Source organism: Pteropus vampyrus, unplaced genomic scaffold (assembly GCF_000151845.1).
Source record: "Pteropus vampyrus isolate Shadow unplaced genomic scaffold, Pvam_2.0 Scaffold52, whole genome shotgun sequence".
Taxonomy (NCBI): Eukaryota; Metazoa; Chordata; class Mammalia; order Chiroptera; family Pteropodidae; genus Pteropus; species Pteropus vampyrus.
Genome location: NW_011888833.1, coordinates 1,643,213 through 1,665,044, shown reverse-complemented (window position 1 = coordinate 1,665,044; position 21,832 = coordinate 1,643,213). Strand labels below are relative to the sequence as shown.

Genomic DNA, 21,832 nt, shown 5'->3' with positions numbered 1-21,832 from the left:
AAAAAAATCTGTCAATATGATTCATTACACCAGCAAATTAATGGAGAAAAATAATGGTTATAGAAAGAGCTGATGAAAAGGGATTTGTAAAGGTGAGCAGTCGTCCCAAATAAAACGCTACATAAAAGCTGATTAGAAGATGCATTGGTGTAGCCGATCTTACAAACAGCCCCCAAGCTCAGTAGCCTCACACAAATGGCTTCACATCCCATCGTAACCCGATGTGGGTCAGTGGCGGATTATATAGCTCTCCTGCACAGTCATCCCAAGAGCTACAGTCATCCCAGTTGTACTGTCATAAAAATATAACCAAGTAATTTAAATATTATTACCTAATCCAATAAACAATACTGTGAAAAGAATGGGTTGTTTTGATGAAAACTAACTTAGCTACTTTAGAAAGATTCAGTAAAAGTGAAAGATTCAGTAAAAGTTTCAGTAAAAATCTTTAGAAAGATTCACCAAAAATGCTATGGGTTTGGGCGTGATCATTTTAAAAGATGAGGGGGGAGTTATAAGATTCTGCATTTATATTTTCCTACAAGTATTTTTAAGTTCTTGACGGTACAGAGATCCCAACTAGAAGTCGTGTAGGATGCATTACCGATGTGACTTATGCAAGAAAGGTATCATGGCACTCCAGATCAGTGGACCTGCATGAAAGAAGATGACTTTATCCCACATAACAATATAGATAAATATGTACATACACACATTTTTTGTTAAAATATTTAAAATACATGTATTGTGTTCATCCGAACAGGGTAGGCTATGCTGCAGTAAACAAAACAAAGTAAAAAAGCCACCTTAAATCTCCGTGACTTAAAACCACAAAGACTCATCTGGGTGGCTACCAAGGCTACCGTCTCTATATGATGGCCCAGCATTCTAGCCGCTCCAGCCTGTCAGTGCATCGACGCTTATCCCCATAATCACTACGGCTGGAGAATGTCATGCAGAATCATCCTCCAGCTCCTCAGCGCTGCCACGCGGGAGTGAAACACGTCACATTCTCATTGGCCAGCATTAGTCACGTGGCTCTGTCTAATTTTAAGAGGCAAGGAAGTACCATCTTCTTGCATACTTAGAAGCGGAGAGGAACTGGATATTGTTAAACAGTGATAAGTGTCTATCACACATGTACCATTTTCTAGGATCTCTCAATCTGGCCAACTTCAACATAAAACACTCCGAAAGACTGTATCAGCGGTCAAGATGTTTGCTGCCCTTCATGTTGGAATATTACTCATCTCCGCCCCATTGGTGCCAGGCTTGGCGCTGTGAACTTGAAGGGCGCTTCACCATGGGAGCACGAGCATCCATGACACTTGTGTCAGTTCTGGGCATGTGTCTTGCTTTGGCCCATAAAGTGGGACGGTGGGGGAGGGGCAACGTGGGATGATTCTTTGCAGAAGCTGGGCGAGCCACAGATGCCGTCCCTTGATCCCTTCCCTGCACCACAAGGCTGCGATATGCCTGGGGGCAGTTACGTTGTTAGCCTGGGTGCCAGCGTGAAGAGGATGTGAAACAGAGCTGCCGCCAGCCCGTAATGGACATGGAGTATGAGCAGGAGATGACTTGCTGTTGGAAAGCACTGAGAATTTTACGTTGCTACTGCAGCATAATTCACCCTGAGCTGACTAATACACACACCATGCTTACTGCATCGGGAAGAATGCTTATAGGGATAGCTCCTAGGAATATATAGAGAAACATATATTCCACTTCTAATAGTGATAAAAGTATATCAAAAATATAGTATACAGAATGCTTGAGGCTAAATTTGATAAGACAGGTTTAAGACACATGAAGAACACTAAAGTGTTATTGAAGGATATAAAATGTGTTGATTCGCCCAAAATCAATGTATAGATTTAATGTAACTCCAATCATGATCCCAGTGATTTCTTTTTAATTTGATAAAAGCACTTTAACATTCACGTGGGATAACAGAATTTACCCACAACGTTGCTGCCAAGAGTAAAAGAGCTGAAATGTGTAAAGTGCTAAGGACAGGATTTGGCATATATACGCCCAATAAATGTTAGTTTGTTATTTGGAAAAATGATTAGATCACTCTAATGGAGAGTCTCAAAATGTATCTTAGTATAAACATTTTGTATAGATTTTAAGATAGCTATCTAAAAGAAAATAAAATTAGACTCCTATCTTAATCCATATTCAAAAATAAATTCCAGATGAATAGTAGATTAGATGAAGCAGAAAATTGAGTCAGCAATTTGGAATATAGGGTAGCAGAAAAAAACCCAATCAGAACAGAATCCAGAGAAATGAGGACAGTTTCAGGGGCCCCTAGGACAACATCAGATGTACCAACATTCACATCACAGGGGCACCAGAAAGAGAAGAGAGCAGGGAATTGAGAATAAATTTGAAGAAATAACATTTCCTAACCTGGTGAAGGAAATAGACATGCAAGCCCAGGAAGTGCAGAGTCCCAAACAAGATGAACCCCAAAAGGCCCGCCCCAAGATGAACCGCCAAGACACACCATAATTCAAATGCCAAAAGTTAAAGACAAAGAGAGAATCTTAAAAGCAGCAAGGGAAAGGCACTTAGTTACCTACATGGGAGCTCCCAAGACTGTCAGCTGATTTCTCAACAGAAACTCTGCAGCCCAGAGGGATTGGCATGAAATATTCAAACTGATGAAAATCAAGGGCCTACAACCAATATTACTCTACCCAGCAAGGCTGTCATTTAGAATTGAAGGACAGATAAAGAGCTGAAGGAGTTCGTCACCACTGAACCAGAATTAATGTTAAATGAACCAAATGTTAAAGGGACTTCTTTAAGAAAAAGAAGAAAAAAAGATCAAAAATAATAAAATGGCAATAACTACATATCTATCAACAATTATTTTAAACGTAAATGGATTAAATGCTCTAATCAAAAGACACGGGGTGGCTGAATGGATAAGAAAACATGCCCCTTGCATATGCTGCCTACAAGAGATTCAGTTCAGATCAAAAGACACCCACAGACTGAACATAAATGGATGGAAAAAGGTATTTTGTGAAAATGAAAAAAAAAAAGCTGGGAGAGCAATACTCACACCAGACAAAATAAACTTTAAAACAAAGTCTACGACAAGAGACAAAGTAGGACCCAGTATTCCACTTGTGGGTATTTATCTAAAGACACCCAAAACACTAATTCGAAAAGACACGTGCATCCATATGTTCACTGCAGCATTACTTATAAGAGCCAAGATATGGAGGCCACGTAAGAGTCCATCGATAGATGAAGGGATAAAGAAGACATGGTACATATATGAAATGGAACATGACTTAACCATAAAAAAGAATAAAATGTTGCCATTTGCAACATCCTATGCTGAGTGAAGTCAGTCAGACACAGAAAGACAAATACCGTCTGATTTCACTTATATGTGGAATCTGAAAAACAAGTGAACAAACAAAACAGAAATAGACTTATAGATACAGCGAACGTTTTGCTGGCTGCCAGATGGGAGGGGGCTTGAGGGCGCTGGGAGAAAAAGGGGAAGGGATTAAGAAGTGCAAATCGGTAGCTACAGAATAATCGTGGGGATGTAAAGCACAGCACAGGGAATACGGCCAATAATATCGTAGTAACTATGCGTGGTGTCAGGTGGGTAGCAGATTTGTCAGGGTGTAATCACTACACTGTACACCTGAAATTACCATAATGTTGTAGGTCAACTGTAACTGAAGAGTGAGAAATTATTTTAAAAAGGAAGGACCCCGCCACGTTCCTAACGAAGGATGGTGACTACGAAGGACACAAGCAGCTCTGAAAAGGCGGAGAATGGCAGTGGCATGTGAAAACGAGGACGCGGCAAAGTGTCACAGATGCCGTGAGACCATGAGGTGTGCACCTGTATGCCCCTGGAAGGGGCGGCGGGGCCGTCCGGCCGGCCAGTCAGAGGAGGTGATGCTTCCCCTGAGACGGTGCAAGAGCATCCCAGAAAGACAGGGAAGCAGGAATAGATGCGCAAGGCCTTGAGCACAACGACATTTCCCTAGAATCCCACGCAGCGTAATACGACCAGAGCAAAGGACCAGAGAACGAGGTCGATGGTGAGATCACGTGGGCCTGTTTGCCATTCCAGGGTCTGGAAGCACTCAGCAGGGCAGCTGCCAGGAACTGTGTGTGTGGGGGGGGGTGGGGGGCGGCGCTCCAGGAGGGCACTGATAGATTTGCATTTTAAAGGACAAGACATCTTTGGTGGCAGTACGAAAGGCGTTCGGTCCGGAATAAGGCAAGGCGCTCATCTTGTGGCTCAGGTGTCAGGTAATAAATTCCATTAACCACGATTCCCTATTTCTCAGTCAGGTGACTTCGCAGAGGCATTTTAGAAATGACGCTTTTCTTTCTCACCGATGCGAAGACACTTAACCAGAATGATAAACGACCAGGGTCTTTTTTTCCCCTCTAAACTCTCTTGCGTAATCTTAGTCATACACTCTAATTTAATAAATGGAACGAGGCCGAAAGCCTTTGGCATCGATCCCAGATACTAAAACAGTGAGAAAACAACAAAACGTGGGACATAATATCTGTCCACAAATCCAATTGCATGGTTAGGGTTATGGAGCATTTTCAGAGTTATGAATTCCCTGGCAAAGAATCAAAAGAACATACCTTTGAAAATTATTCAGAACAGCCATGTGGCATCCACCATCTGACAGGATGGAAAATGTGGAGTACGGAGCCTACGTGTAGCTAACTCCCCATTCTCGAAGAAGTAAAGGACGTTGTCTAAGGCTTTGGAATGACATCTTTTTATTAAAGAATATCACGGTCACAAAAAAAAAAAGCCAGCGGGCACCTGCCCGGCTCACTCCGAAAATGGAGTCAATCGATTTTTTTTAAAAAGATAGAGATATTGTCACAGGGAAGAATGTCTGCGAGCCGACACATTGACAGTGATCTCTCTAGTCTCTTTGCCTTTAGGTGTTTTCTAGTTTTCTACGACGAGCATGCATTGTTTCTAGAAGGAAAAACAAAAAAGGCAATCGAACGATTGTACGATCAGATGACGCAGGCTGTCTTTTTTCAGCTTGTGGATTCTAAACCAGCTTTCTGATTCCGACCAAAAGGAATGTAAACGGCTTCCGAAGTAACCGAATGCGCTTTGAATAAAGGCACATTTCCTCTGTCTTCAGACAATAAATTTTTCAGTTTTCAGAAATATAAATACTTCCCCTTTCATCTACTCACGCCGGTGGAGGGGAACGTAGACACTTGCATCTGAAAAAGGCAAGTATACAGGTATGTCATACTGGGCTCTGAACAGCACTGGAGGATGTTTGGGGCAGATCTGCCTTCTGAATTAAATTTTTCTTCGATTTAAAATTCATTGCATATAACCTACAAATTGTGTCTTCCCAAAGCAAATGGATAAAGACTGCTAAAGCTGAAAAGATCGATCGCTGTTTAAAAATGGCCCTGAAACAGGGTGATGGGAGCATGGAAACGGGGTGCGAACCTCTGCTGTGTCTGATGCAAGGCAGACATAGAACCAGACACCTGGATGGAAAGAGTCCATTCGTACTTGCTCTCAAAACCCAGCTTTTCAAAATCAGAGGACACTCTTTTAAAAGCTATGTGAAATCATAGTCGGCAAAGAATTTCAGAAGAAATATGAAACACTCATCTCTTCGGGTTAGAGAAAAGGGTCTGTCAAATAAAATTGATGTAAAGTACTTCTCCATCCCCTAACACTTATGAAGGACTTGCAAAGAAAGATGTGTAAATATGATTTATCTTAAATTAAGACCGCGGAAACTTTCCCAGCCTTACAAGAATTTAGATCACTTAGAGAAGAGTTGGACGTACTGTTTATAATTCGTAGATGCTTTCGAGTCCTCTGAAACCTAGTCTCTTTCCTACGAGTTGAGACTGACATTACTCCTGGCATGAACTCCCTTCCCAACCTCGTAGGCGAGCACAATTTCAGAAAATTATACCGCGATACAAAAGCCTGATTATTAGGTACCGTGGAGAGAATATGCTTTACAAACTTTTTACGTCATTTCTTTTTCCCTCCTGTCTCTCAGACAACGGGGCACTCATGCTTCTCCGACCCTAAACTCTGAGCAGAAACCATCGCCACTAACCCTCGTCCGCAGTCCCTCTCCAAACCCTTCCATTCTGCTTTCAAAGGTCAAAAGAATCCATCTGGCTGAGCACTGTCCTCAGAGGCTGGGACGAAAAAGACTTAGCAGGCCTGGCCAGAATTTGTAGTTGGCAGGGGGAGGGGGAAGGCTGGGCACATTACACACACACACACACACACACACACACACACACACACACACACTGTGGCTCTCGATGTTAGTGGGCGTCAGAATGGTAGACTGTGGTGGGATACCAGTTTGTGTTGGGTCCAGCCATGGGGGGAGGGGTCATTAGAACCAGACAAGGAATTAGGGTCTTGGCTTATAAGCTGAGCTTTAGGGGTGGGATCTGGGCCCAGGAGGGTGCTTCTGGAAACTTCTCCAACTAAGTTACCCATATCTACTCCAGCCTATTTCCCAACCATTGTAGTCAGTCTTGTCCCTTAGACACAACTGTCCATTCGTTCCTTCCTTCTTACATTTTTCATTGGATAAACACGCACGGGGTGCTCTCTACGTGTCGGCAGAGATAACAACGTGTAAGGCACAGCCCAGGGACTGCAGGAGCTCGTGGTGGAGGAAACAGGCAGATGTGGATTTAGGTCAATGCGACCGAGTGTAAAGGTCAAGGTAAAGTGTGCATCGGGGGCACGGAGGAGAAGACCTTGGCTTCTCTACCCCACGCACAGCTCTGCTGGCGCTACCTGCTCAGCCTCTGTGCCGGCTACAACCTTGTTTTTCCTTCACAAACCCTGCCACCACGTCCCTGGAACACGTGACCAGACTTCTCAGTATTCTTTGCTCTGCCACAAATTCTCTTCCCACACCTTAGCCCTGAAACGTAGCTTTCTCGTAAATGGTGACATCGTCCAGTGGTGTCCACTCTCCCACCCTGCCTACCTCACAGGGCAGGAAAGCGTCAGCACGACCTCTCGCCTCCCTAAGCCTGCTTGGCTATTACCACCCAACTGCCTCTTTCTTGCAATGCATGCAGTGGCTTTACACTGCCCTTCGTCCACTTTCCGAGGGATGAGGATTCTACCAAAGCCATTGGAACTTTTCAGCTCAGCTGACCAGCCTGAGTGCTGCCTGGCTGCGGTCATTCACCTGCTTCTCATCCGTTTCATTCTCAGCCTGCACGCGAGATGGGCACTGCTTCCGTGTTCAACTATGTGCGTTCCACAGATATTTGTGCCAGAGATTTAAGAGTCGAGTCAAGGAAGATAACAAAAAGTCAAGTAAAAGATGGTGCTTGTTCTCTACAATGCACATCACATGACTGTTTCCTACTGGACTAACTGGAACGGTGTAAGATCTAAGGACACAGCAGATGTTAACGACGAGCGTAATATTCTGTTCTCAACTATATAACATAAAGCTTAAGCAAACATGAAACCATCCGAGTATCAAACCTAATTTTTACAACTCGTTTAGCGTCCTCAACACTGCCTCGTATTACTTAATACTGTAACAACCCCTTTTAAAAGAATCGAAGTATAGGTGTGTGTACCACCCCAGACTTTTATCCTGGCTGCGCTAAAATCGCCTTCACATAGGTCCCAAAAGGCCTATTTTCAAGGCTTCACGATCTTTCTGAAGCTACTTTAAAACTGCTTTCCAACCTCTCATCACGTTCAACCCACTGGGATCCCGAGAGTACTTGGACTTGGTTTCCCTTCTGCCCGTTTCTTTTTTGTCTCCATGGGGACCCTTTTTCTGGCTGCCTCTTGAACTCCGGAACTTCTCAGGCTCATCTCTCCTTTTCACTGCTTCTCAAGGTCTTTCCAATATTCACTCCCTTCATTTACACCTTTACATCTCTTGCTTGGACTCATGCAACACTCTACGTGGGCTCCTGGCTCCTAAGTTCTCCCAATGCTTGCGTATCTTTCATGCTGCTGCCAGAATAATTTTTTTAAAGGTCAAGTGTTTTTTTTTTTGTTTTTTGTTTTTTTTTGTGAAAAGACCTCTATTATCTCCCATTTCCTACCAGACAAAGCCCCAAAGCTCAGCACACCACACAGGGGCCCTTCGTCTTGGCCCTAAACCGACCTCTCGGCCTCAACGCGTCTCGCTCCACCTGCTAACTCAGAACTACAGACACATGGAAATTTTTTGTTGTTCGGATTGCAACATACACTCTTGCAAATCTCTGCCTTTCCACGTTTCCTCTTCCTCAAATGCCATTTTCCCCCCTATTCCCAACCACTTCCTGACCCGGCTCCTTTCTCTATTAAGCATTTAAATGTTTGTTTATACGTCTATTCCCCTGGGAAAATAAAAGCATCTCAAGGAGAGGGAAATGCCTTTCTTGTCAGTAGCTCCAGATTCCAGTACCAAATAAACGCTCGACAAATATTTAATGACTGAATCGTGAGCAATCAACAGACATTAAAATGAATTTAAAAAAAGAGTTGCAGTTTGAAATTTTCTCCTTAGATGGACTTGAGTAATAGGCAAATGAAACGCCCAAGCTCAAACCTCGAGGTAAACATGGATATTCTGAAGGACGGGAAGACACAGGACAGCAGTGCAGAATGCTTAAAACCTGGACGATCCCAGAGCTTCGAGGCGGTCCCTCCATGGCGGTGGATATACGAAAGACCTCATTACCTCCGTCCTTAAAATCCTTGAATGGCTTTTTAAAGATAAAGCCTCATCCTTCTTTTGGCCCCTGCTTAACAAACGTGCCCTGTTCACTCGAAGCCTCATCTCACTCTACTCTCCAGCTTACTCTGAACTTGAGCGGCACAGGTGCCTCTTCCACTTGGTTTTGGCACAAGCAAATCTGCCAATGATATTCTTTCGTATATTCTCCTCCCTCAGACTAGTTCGCTCATACTCTTTGGATATCGGTTGGAGGACTCCTTCCTGAAGTCCCCATTACATGGTGACAGAGCACGAGTGCATCTCATCACATAGTTGGAAGGCAGTACATACAGTACAGTATCATGACAATGGCTTATGGGACCTTAGGCACATCTACTGAACCTGTTACGGCTTGCTTTCCTCACCTCTCAAATTGTGGTAATAGTAGTACCTACTTCATAGATTATTGAAAGGATTAAGGAGCGAGATAGTTCAAGGTCAAGCACTTAGAACTGTGTTGCTACATAGTAAGAGACGACTAAGTCAGTAATTACCATACTTAATTAGTTGTCGCGCTCCAACCCCCCACAGCCCTCTGCTCCTCTGGCCCGGGAACCACTTCAGCCTGCCTGGTTCCTGTGTTTTCTCAGCCTCAGCACAGGGTCCTGCACGCAGCAGGCCTTCGATATGTGATCTAAAAAAATTTACAAATACCAGGGCAAAAGCCACCACGTTCCTTTTGTGCCTCGGTGGCTGGCAGACTACAGGTGACTCACTCCTCCCGCCTGCACCTCGTTTATCCTTATGGAAAACACACTATCTACCCAGAAGAGGTCTAGTATTTTTTTTTAATTAATTAATTTTTTTTTAGGCGAGGCAACCCTTGGTTGACCTCACAAATTGCAAGGACCTTGTCAGCTTACACACCCTTATTTTTTATTTTATTTTTATTTATTTTTTACGCCTACAGCGTCTGGTCTTCGTAGGTGGTCTCCCATCCAAGTACTAACCAGGCCCGACCCTGCTTAGCTTCCGAGATCAGACGGGACCCCGCTCGTTCAGAAAAGAGGTTTCGTGTTACAGGAGGCGCTGCGCCCCGGAGCACGCAGGCAGATGTTTACTGTCACGGAGCGGAGGTGGCGTCCTCCCCGCCCGCGGGCACATCTCGTCCCGCCGCCCCGCTCCCAGCCCACGCCCAGGCTGCGCCCTTGGCCCCCGGTCCCTGGGGACTGCGGGCGTGGGAGCCCCGGCCCCGCGCGGCTCCCTCCCGGCGCCCCGCGCCCTGCTTCCTTCCTCGCCCGGACGGACGCACTTCCGGCGGATGTGGGGGGGCAACCCCGGAAACGGAAGTGAGCTGCGGGCCGGCTGACGGTAACGGGGCTGACAGGCTGTTCGCAGGGCGAGTTGAAGATGGTGAGTGAACCCCCGGGCGACCCGAGGTCCCAGCGCGCGCGGGACCGTGGCCCGGCGGGACCAGGCCGCCGCCTCGCAGCCCGTCCCTGGCGGCGGCGGCGGCGGGAAGGCGAGGCCGGCCCGGGCGCCGGGATCTGCCGAGTCACGGAGTCGGGGTTCGCGGCCGGCTCCCGGGCGGCCTCCGGGCAGGGCCCGCGGGCAGCGCCTCGGTTCCGTCCTCCTCCCCCTTGTGGCCTCGCGTGTTCTCGCGGCGTGCGTCCAGCCCGCCCCACGCCCCGGCAGACCCCGGCCCCCTCCGCGGCGCTGGAGGACAAATCGAAAGCGAACCTTCTGCGGCATGGCGCCCCGACTGCCCTTCCCCGCGCGGGGAGCGCCCTCGGGAGCCCAGGGCCCCCCAAAGCCCTCACCCAGCCCCGACCCTCGCCTCGGAACTGACTCGATGACAACCCCGCAGACGTTTTCGGGAGCTTAGCTTGTGCTGTGCCAGATGTCGGAGGGGGGAAAACATCAGGGCGACAGTGGCTGCTCCCCGTTTGTCAGTATTCTTAGCGCATCTCCTCCTTCGTCTTCCCCCTCTTCCTCTCTTTTTTTAACTTCAGTATCGTGATTTTGGGGAAAGACTCCTGAACCGCCGTTGCCCCTGCCTCGGGTACCGGTCCTGCTGCTGGGCCGTCCAAATCTGGACGGCTTCTGTTGGTAAATGCTGGTCATTGTAAAGAGGTTTTATAAACACTCAGGTGAAGCTAGTGATCATTAATTTTGCATAGGTTTGTTTTCCTCTAGAAATAGCAAGTACTGATCCTGATATTTTACTGAAAAAGATTGGGAAGGTGATTATGGGAGGACCCAGAGATCAGAATTCCCTGTTTCTTTTTCCTTTTGGCACTTTGAATAAAGCAGTCTGGACGGAGGAGAATGTTCCTGCAGGAAAGTGGCAGGAAATACGTTTGGAAAGCTACCTTAAGAGATGAGTAAACAAGCCCAGAGAGATTGCGTGCCTTGGTCCCAGTCACATAGGTTCGCCACAGCCCACACTAGCTTCCAGATCCCCTTTCAGCTTGCCCAGGATTTCTGCGTGAGGCAGTTGAGACCACTTGTGCAGGTTCTTGAGTTCCAAGCTAAGGACCTTGGATTTTATTCTTCAGACAGGACACTGATGAATCAGGGAAAGGTTTTTAAACATCATTGGTGAGGGAGATGGTGTGTTTTAGGAAAACCTTCATACGCAGGACTGGAAAATGGGAGGGTAGAGGCAGTTAAGACCCCGTAAAGGGCCATGGAGGTTATCCAGCTGTGAGAGCCTAGACTAGCCTGGTAGAGTTTACAAACCCAGGAAAAAGTATCTGACCAAATAAAATATGCAAATGATCGAGAAATTCACAGAAAAAGCTGGTTCCTCGTCATAGTATCTCCTGGAACAGTGTAAGACCAGTACCAAACTACCTGTAGCTGTTTCACATTTTTCTACAGAATTGCAGGTGTATTGAACTGGAGCAGATGATTTAAAGGCGTCATCTGGTGTTTAACCTGTTGTAACATCTGTCACATTTTATTTTGCTCGTTTACTCTGTCTTCCTCAGACTAAGCCCTGGAAGGTAGACCTGTACCTTCGGCATCTAGCAGAGTACTAGGTCCCTAAGAAATATTTGGCGATTAAATGTTTTATAGTATGCGTGCACAGGGCGACCATTCACCGGTGCCAAAGAGTCTTTGTTTTTGTTTGACGCCATCCTGATTAGATGCATCTATTTTCCACAGATAGTAAGCACCCTCTTATAGAAATCGCTTTCTGAAATCCCTTTTTTTCTTAGCCTCTGTGACCAGTCTATTGTAGCTGTTCTGTCAGTTCTTAATCCTTTTTCTTTGAACTCCTTCCTTGTCCTGAAGGAATATATTCCCCAAGACTCTGTCCTCAACTTTTTTATTCTGTGCTAATCCTTGCAGCCTGAGGGAGGGTAAATGAGAGAGGGTAAATCTGACCCGGAGGCCTTCGGGGCTCTCCATCAGATTCCGAAGGGAACCGAGTTCCTTTCCACGTTTAAACCTTGTCATTTAAAGCCTTTTCCTTCTGCCTCGCTCTCGTGATCCTTTGTATTTTTGTGCCTTTACCCATGTTCTTTTTTTCCGGGAATGCCTTTCAGTCTGACAGCATTCAGGGGTAAGTGAGGACTCCCTCCCACCCAGACGTGATATTATTTATTCACCGCCCCTGTATGTCCCTGTAGCATGGTGCGGGTCTCCTTGCGGCTGTCTGGACTGGGCTCGTTGAACCTTTCCTCTCTAGCGCTTAAACCACGTCTGGTACGCAGCTGTTCGGTGTGGGCGGCCTTTTGAATTTGTTTGTATTTACTCGTGTTCTTCGTTTGTGTCGCAGAACACCAGAGGACTTGGATCCCAGCTGAAGGACAGTGTTCCAGTTACTGAGCTTTCAGCAAGCGGACCTTTCGAAAGTCATGACCTCCTTCGAAAAGGGTATATGGGGGCGTCGTGCCCTTGGCTTTGTTATAATAAAATGTTTCTGGGAGTTATTTTTCACAATATTCTTGAAATGTTTTGCTAGGCCATAAGTACGTATTTAATTTTGGAGCTGGCGAGTCATATACCTTAGGCTGGGGGAGGCGAGGAGCGAATCTTAGATGTTTTCTATTGCAGGGGAAGCGTCTCGTCAGCAGCAGGTTCCCAGGATAGGGCACCTTCCTAGGGGACCTTACTCAGTAGCATGACTCGGTGGCGTTCTTCACTTTGCTACTGATGACTTGGAGAGCCCTTATCTCCTTATTATTGGAGTCCTCCGTTTTTGGGGGGAGGTGGCGCTGGAACGTAGCAGTTAAGAGCGTGGACTCTGGGCTTGGGCTGCCTGGGTTTTCATCCTGGCTTCGCTGTTTTCTAGATGTATGCCTTTGGCAAGTTATTTAACCACTCTGTGCCTCAGTGTCCTCATCTGCGAAATAGGGCTTTTAATAGCATATATCTTATTTTGAGGAATAAGTGAGTGAATACATGAAAACTACTTAGAACAGTACCTGGCGTCTTTCAGCACTCAGTAACTATTAGCTGCTGTCATCTTCCATTTCTAGACTCAGCACAGTTACACCTCTCCCTCCATTTCTTTTATATTTAGGTGTCAGTTTCTGATACTGGTTCTATGTCTTGGCAGGTGGCTTCTCTGCTTAATCAAGGATAATGCCATCCCCCCCCCCCAACATACACACACACCCCCGGTCTCATGAACATTCCATGTTTTGAACTTTTGAATTTTATATCTAATTTTAAGGTGTTTAGGTCTTAACTGTAAGAGAATGTCATTTAATGGTATCTGGGGACAAACATAATGCCTCATCATTGTCTTTCCATTTTTTGTAGTAAAAGATGCAGCATTTGGAATTGGAGATATAATTTTATTTATAGTATAATCAAATTCATAAGCTAGTCAGTAGCCAAGTCCTGATGATTCATTATTTTTTTTTTTTTGCATGAAATGTTCCTTTTTCTCCCCAGTTAGATTGTAGGAGCCCCTCCACTTCTAAGACAATGTTATGTACAAAGACAATATTCAATTAACTATTATTGCGTAATTTCCAAGGTTCCCTTCAACTCTCAAATCCTGTTTTGGACAATAAGATAGTCATCTTTATCTATCTAGTGTAATAAAGACCAGAGGCCTGATTCTAGCTGTGGGTCACCTAACAGTACTTCATACATAGTAGGTATTCAGTAGATGTCATAGTGTTCAGCATGTATTAATTAGAGATACATTAAATGTTGAATATGCGTTGTACCTGAGCAGAGAAGGCGTAGATGTTTTGTATAATACAAAAACATATCATCAGAGTAATAGTAATAAACATACGTTAATTTTTTTCTCTCTCCAATGAATTGAAATCTTGACCACCAGTATCTATATAGACGCATTTTAAAACAATTAGCGTGCTATAAATTTGACTTTTTTTCCCTTTTAGTTATATGAATTTTAATACATATATCCCTTTCCTGTTGTCACCACCACAGTCAGGATGTGGAAGTTTTATCATCCCCAAAAGCCTCCCTTAGGCCAGTCCAGAATAGTTACACCCTCGATAGATGTGATTTTGAGCTTTCAGTATTGAATGATGTACACTGTCCCTTTTAAATGTTTGTTTTCAGATTTTCCTGTGTGAAAAATGAACTTTTGCCCAGTCATCCTCTTGAATTATCAGAAAAAAATGTAAGTATGTCACCACGGTCTTCATTTTTGTTGTTTTGATAGCAAAACACTCTCAATAATACTTTTCGTGGTTTCATTTATTAAGACAGTCATGGTGTTACGTGAAGAACATGAGGACCTATTTTCATACTGCTTCACTGAAGTTCCCTTTCTACAGTTCTTCTCTGTCTTTTTTATGGGCCTCTCCATTCTTCTCATAATAACGTTCTCATTTTATGCGCCTGTTTTCATTGATATTTTCCCCCTGCCGTTTTTGCCGTTAGCCTCCAAGTCTGTATCTCTAGCCTTGACCTTTCTCAAACCCGGCGTCTCCAAGTCACTGACGGACAGATCCGCTGGCTAGGCACAGGAGGGACACTGAGGAATATGACGTAATCCGCATCTTCAGGGAGCTGACAATTTAATGGGAGGACAAGCGGTGGACAAGGGTTTCATAAGATGCTAGAAGGGCCCAAGGATGGGGCAGCCACCTGTGCGTAGGGGTCGTGGGAGGCTTTACGAAGGGGGGACATTTGAACGACTTTAGTATTCACGAGGTTAAGCAGATGATAGATGGGGAAAGAGCATGTAGCCTGTACACATGTTCCAAAGAGCATGTAGCCTGTACACATGTTCCGTAGACAGGTTAAAGGGTTTTTAAATACACCTTCAGAGCAAGAAAGAGATATTACTTGGAGAAGATGGCACAGTGTTACCCAGTTAACAGAAAGCTGACGTATTTTTCTTTTTTCCTTCCTTCCTCTTTAGCAAGGGGAAAGATCTTTTTATGAGAAAGAGTAGAACAAATAATATAATAATGCAATCGAAGTTCAAATAAGATGAAAAAATAAAAAGTTCCAAGTCGCATCGAGTGCATTCTGGATTCGTGCTCGGACGTCGACTCAAGAAGTCAGGTGTTTCTCAAAGACGAGGTTAGCCATAGAAAGCATGGGAATTAGGTTTATGGAAGAAAAAGCTGGTAAGGATACGTCATTTTGATGAATAACAACTGCATCACAGATGACAAGATAGAGCAAAGACTAGGCCAGAGTTCAAAAAGAAGGAAAAGGCGAATGTGAAGTTCTGCATTTGGGTTCAAAAGATGAATTGTACACATTTGGAAGGGGCAGACTTGGCTCGTTACACAAGACTGGGTGATTTTAATTGCCCGCGGTCAGTATACTGCTGGTGCGTATGTTAGCCCCTGGACAGGACAGTTCACATGGGCCTGACCTCATCAGTAGGGTCGGGCTCAGATCGGGGGGTAGGGGGAGGTTTGTAGAGGGAGCGGGGGTCATGCCGCACTTTCCTAAGCATTAATCTGGCCACTGAATCTGGACTGTTTCAGTTCTGAGCAGTACAAATCTTAGCGAAGGCCAAAATGGTGAAGAGTCTAAAAATTTTATGTCTTTGAGGCTCAGCTTAACCTCTGCTGCCCCTGCGTTGTCTGAATCACGTAACCAGCTAGCGGCAGCCTCTCTTACTGCGTGTTACAAGTCCTTTCGCATGGGCGGTTTACGTGGACTCCGTAGGTTTACATTCTTGATGCCGTCCTTACTAAGTAGGTGAACTTGGGCAAGCGGCTTTCTCTCCGAGTCTTAGTTCCTGCACCTGTAGATGGAGTTACACATAGTGCACCTGTTGGCGTGTGCTGGTTAGGAGCAGTTCTCCTGGGGAGAACTGGGGACTGTAGTGGCGATAGTGGGGAAGGTGACCCTTGTCATCTATACCAGAGGTTCCTTGCTGAGGGTGACTGCCCCCCAGGGGACATTGGGCAATGTCTGCTTGTCATAAGTGGTGTCAGGGGAAGGGTCTTTGGTACTGGTATCTATTGGGTAGAGGCCAGGGACGCTGCAGAACATCCTATAATTCACAGGACGGTCCCCACCCACCGCAACAAAGACCTGTCTGGCTTGAGATGCCAGTCATGCCCAGGGGTGAGAAGCTCTGATTTATATGTAATGTCTTCCCAGCTAGGTTATGTAACACGTGAGGTATCACGTAACACGTACAGATTATATATCATAACATCATATAACATGTACAGGCCATATAACATATATAGTATCATTAACATACAGGCTATATAACACATGTAATACCATGTAACACAGGTTATATAACATGTATCGTGTAACACAGGCTATATAACACATACAATATTATAACACAGGCCATATAACACACGTAATACCATATAACAGGTTATATAACATGCAGTATCATGTCACATATAGGCTATATAACATGCAATATATAGCATACAGGTCATATAACATGGATCATGTAACAGGTTATATAACAGCATGTTAACATACAGGTTACATAATATGTAATATATACCACGTACAGGTCATATAACACATGTAGCATCATGTAACACATACAGGTTATACAACACAGGTAGTCTACCTCCAGGGCAGACTGTTGCTTCCATTTCGTTGTTCGTCTCCACGGAGCCCAAGTCTACTTTTGCCTGTGGTCACTAATAACTGGGTAGGCGTCGTTTGATAATTGCAGTGTGACATCACACTGCAAGGTGAGTATATTCACGAAAGTTCATAAAATTGAATTTTTGTACGTAACATTATATTTTGTTATGAGGATAACTCAATATTTAAAGGAGACCCTTCTATTAGAACTTCAGGTCACATACTCATAATAAAATATTGCACATTTTTCTTAAATATAGACAGAAATTTGGACCATCTGTCAGAATTTTGCTGTCAAGCTATAGTAGTTACAAACATTATTGCTAAACATGCTACCTTCAAACTTCACATATATGGACCCTGGGTCGTGTCCTAGGTGGGCACTGATTTCTCACTAGAGTTTTGATCAAAGTTACTTTTTCTTTGATAACTTAAAAAAATCTTATTGAGAGTATAGTATAATAATAAGTGATCACAGAGGTACTTTACCTCATTATAATTACTTCAGCTCTGACAGATCTCTGTAGCAGTCCGTTCACATCACAAACACCATCCTCAAGAGCCATTTGAGGAAGCTCTATGTTTTAGAATCTGTGAGTCAAGTTGATTTATTTTGCCTGAAATACATTTAATTATGGAAAGTTTTTTAGAAGTAATATCAGTGCTTAATTAAAGTATAATTTCAGAAAAAATTGCTTATTAGTTCCCAATACAAATTGGACAGACTTTTATTCAGCGTTTTGGGTCCCCCCAAGCAGAACCTGTTATCCCCCAAAGTGGAGTTTAAACATTTTAAAATTAACAGAGTGCTATATGGATCTGATTATTTCTTTATGAAATCCTTTGAAATATAAAGTTTCGTACTTAAAAGTTCACTGTTAGTTTTTGTCACTGTGTGTACCTGTTCCTGGGTCTCAGATAGTTTATACCTTTTCCTGGCACCACCAGTTTGGCAGTAATTTCTAATCAAAGGCACTGAGACGTGATTGTGCTTTGTGAATATACTTTTGCAATGTGAAAAACATTCCTTAATTTATTAGTTTTGTTAATCCAAGTTTTAGGTGATAGTTTTACACTGAAGCATTATCTTGATGAAATACAGGCGTATGTATCCAAGAATTCATTGAAGAGATCCATAGAAGTACTTTGTTTTTATTTCGGCTACATACATTCAGGTTTTTCATCTAAGTATTTTATGCGTATCAGTGCTAACTTTGAATGCAAATGTTGAGTATAGCATCTAAAATTACATTGTCTTTTGTAGTTCCAGCTCAACCAAGATAAAATGAACTTTTCCACCCTGAGAAACATCCAGGGTCTGTTCGCCCCACTAAAACTGCAGATGGAGTTCAAGGCCGTGCAGCAGGTGAGTGGACGCCGGGTCGTGTGCAGTCCACGTGCACGCTGCTGTCATTGGAACGCCTCTTCCGTTGGGTGACAGCTGGGCAAACCTTCCCTTCTCCCCTACAACCTGTGCTACTTCCCCCCTTTTTAGGATGTGACCCCGATTCCTACTTTATAGAGAAAAAAAAAAACGTTTTTCAGTGGAAAACTTCAAATTACGGGCTCAGTGTCCGAAAACTTGCCTGCCCCCACTTTCGTGGTTCTCCCTTTGGAAAGGGTCACCTTGAACTTGAGATGCCTCTGGGCCTGCCAGGTGGAGAGATCCAGCAGGCAGTTTGTGTAGCGCCGAGTGTCCCGGTGCTCAGGAGTCGTACGTGAGGACTGTCCCCACCTGGGCTCTGGATCCCGTCTCATCGCAGCACTTTGGGGACTTCCCCTTTCACGCCTCCTTTCCCTGGCCCGTGTCCGCGGCCTGTCCCTGCTCGCTGGGACTCGGCCGCAGCCTTTACGCGTACTCCAGCCTCTGGCTTTTCAAACAAGAAACCGTGCCAGCCCCCAGCCCCATTACAGCAGCTTCCCTCTGTGTGGTTTTGCAAGTCGAGCCTCTTCAGGCTGCCTGCGTTTACTGCGTGGACCGTTTACACTCGGCCCCCGTGTCCTGCCTCCCGTCACACCGGTGAAGCTGCTCCTGATGATGGGGACCTTCTCACGCCCTCATTCCGCTGGGTGTCCCTGTGGCGTGGGACACTCATGGTGCCTGCCTTCTTCCCTGGTGCCTGCCTTCTTCCCTTGAGTTTTAGGACACACACTTTCCTGATGCCCCCCTCGTCTCTGAAACCTGTCTCTGAAACCTCCCTCGCAGGTGTCTGGGTTCCTTTTGTTTTTTCATGTCCCCTGAAATACCAGTTACTTACATCCTGCCTGTTCCTCTGGCGTTAGTTATCACTTAGATGTTAATGACACCCAAGTGTGAATTCTCACGAGCTGTAAAACTATAGGCTTCAGGATTAGCTCACCGTTTCTCACATACCCGAACCTGTATGACCAGGCTTCTTCCAAGAGGCCTTGGTTATCTTGCCCAGCACCTCACCCGTACCCCTACCCCCCAACATCCGGTCAGTCACCTCTTCTTACCATTGTGACTGCACTGGTCGTAACCCCCACTGCCCCCAGTCCACTGTCCATGCTCTAGCCAGAACCGGCTCTGTAAAACCCAGATTGATACGTCACTCCCCTCACTTGGCCCTCGGAATAAAGCCCACTCCGCCAGTGTGGCTCCGGCCCCGCATTGCCGTCTCGCTCCGCACCGTGTGACGTCGCCCGCTCCACCATCTGCGCTGTCCTGACTCATTTCGTTCTCTCACTTTTTGGCTCTTGTCTGTGTTCTTCCTCCTACCGTGAATCTCTCTCTGTCATTTGGCCAGGGTTGTGTCACAATCACCTGGATGTGAATCTTGGCTCCCCCATCTACTGGCCTTAAGAACTGGAATCAGTAGAGACCTCTCTGAGCCTGCGATGATTCATGCGACATGAAATGGAGTTAGCAGTCGGATAGCGCGGGGTTATTACGGTTATTATGAAGAATAAGGGAAATCCGTGTGTTCGCACACAATCGTTAGCTTCCCTTTTCTGCTCCTACTGCTCAGAGTCCAGCTACACGTCGCTCCTATTTTAAGCCTAAGCTTTTAATCCCATTGAATCCAAAAATCTTTGCCCAGAATCCTGGCCCGTCTTTCCTGATCCCTAAGCCTTCCTTGCGCGTCAGGATGCGTAACCAGCCACTGCCTGCGCATCAGCTTCTCATGCTTCCTTAGCACTGCGTCTGCTCAGACCGGACCTGCCTCGTCCTCACCGTCTGGTTTCACGTGCAGGCTCCATTTCTGTTTTCTTCCTCTTCCTCCTATATCCTTCCCACTTTTTCCTTCCCCGCCCCCCCCACCCCCCAGTTTTGACAATCTAGAGAAAATTTCCCATGCTGTAGGCCGTTAGTAATTAAAGATGTTTTTAGTCTGCACCCCTTCAGGGGTTTGCTCAGCCACAGTCCTTAGAACCCGGCGTGGCGTGAGGCTGGGGTTCCACATGTCATCACATGCTGCGTGCTGTGGTTTTCCCGGACAAGCGAAGCCCCCAACTATGGGCAAACCTTATAGGATTATTAAGCGTTCATGGAAGTAGAGTTTCAGTGTCTTTTACAAGTTTTGAGGAATTTTTTAAAACTTGGTTTGGTTCTAAAATATGAACTGTTTCTCCTCCCGCCCCCCCTCCCCACAGACTGGTTAAATTAATATTTAGTTTTGTGGATCTTACAGATAATGAAGTACGTAAAATTAGATCATACATTTTTTTACCTCTTAATTTTTTCTAATCTTGCCCTTTCGATACTTTTCCCGAAGGTTCAGCGTCTTCCATTTCTCCCAAGCTCAAACCTTTCCCTGGACATTTTGAGGGGTAACGATGAGACTATTGGATTTGAAGATATTCTTAATGGTAAGTGTCATTCAGCACCTTTTTCTGGAACCCCAGTAACATATAAGGCGGCGGCAGCAGACAAAGCTCAGCATCCTCGTCCTCGTGTGGTGACTGCTGATTGGGTTCGCTGGGATGTGACTAGTTTTTTAAATGACGAGAACAAATAAAAGTTCTCTTTAAAGAACAGCCCCGCCTCCAAATAATTTTTGTGCTTCTATAGATGGTGAGTAGGAAAGAAGAATCTGTTATCTTTAACAAAATTCCTTGAATGATTGTATCATGTACGTGATACATGACTTTTAAGTAAGAACGATACGTGCGTCCTCTATAAATAATAATGGCATCCTTTGTTTTTTTCTGGTTCTGAGGAAGGTAAACAAATTCCATTCTGCCCAGTATTGCCTCTGCTCATTACGCCTCAGCCGTTCAGAGAAACACAAAACCCAACAGGATTAAGTTATATTAGTTTTGCTTGGCCGCCGGTGTCTGGTGTGGCAATGCTGGCCACAGCCAAAGTCCAGCGAGCCTGCTCTTCGGGAATCTTCCCCGAGGGGCTGTTCAAAAGCAGGAAAACCTGGCGTTCCTAAGCTTTGACCCTGAACTTGGAGCTCATTTAAAGTTAGTGAGGGGAGGGTTCAAATCCAAATAGTCTTAGTTATAAAAATGTATTCATTTGAAAATCACTTTCTGCGATTCTGGAGAAAGAAAAGGGAGATTCCTGAGCATTTCTTCAGTCAGTCAGTCAGTCAGTCAGTCGTTAGGTGTTGGGCTCCGGGCTAGGCAGTGAAGAAACAGACATCTGTGCTTTCTAATAGAGGAGGTAAACAGATAAAACACAAACGATTATAAATTGTGATAAAATCTAGGCATGAAAAAGATAAGGATGTAGTTTGTTGCTGGGTGGGAGAGGCAGGCACCTCTGGGAATATGGTACACTGATTGATTCCCGATTGATATATGGGTTGACCTGGAGTAGAAGACTTCAGGTCATTTCAGGCAGGAGGACAGCTGAAGAACTCTGAAGGGTTGAAGGTCTTATCCTACTTACAAGCTCACGAGTTAGCCTGCCATGGTTTCCTGGATGCTGGCAGAAGACAGGTTCATTACTGACAGCAGTAGCTGTCACCAGAGGGTCAGCTTTTCTCTCGGTTCCCTGAGCCCCCATTGTCACGGGGCAGCGAGAAGGGCATCAGGTGACACCTGCACACAGGATAGATTTGTTACGGGAACAGGATCCCACCCCAGGTCAGAGCAGCTGAGTCGGAGTGACACGCAGT

The 21,832-nt window shown here is 45.2% G+C and overlaps 1 protein-coding gene across 1 annotated transcript in view; it reads left to right on the top strand.

Annotated features, from left to right (window-relative positions):
* The first annotated feature begins 10,020 nt into the window (after positions 1 to 10,020).
* POMP (proteasome maturation protein) overlaps positions 10,021 to 21,832 on the top strand; it is a 17,072-nt gene continuing 5,260 nt past the window's right edge. The window contains 6 exon segments of the mRNA XM_011360198.2: positions 10,021 to 10,075; positions 10,078 to 10,127; positions 12,502 to 12,599; positions 14,271 to 14,331; positions 18,007 to 18,108; positions 20,480 to 20,573. Of these exon segments, the coding sequence (XP_011358500.2) occupies positions 10,036 to 10,075; positions 10,078 to 10,127; positions 12,502 to 12,599; positions 14,271 to 14,331; positions 18,007 to 18,108; positions 20,480 to 20,573 (445 nt within the window). The 5' untranslated portion in view covers positions 10,021 to 10,035.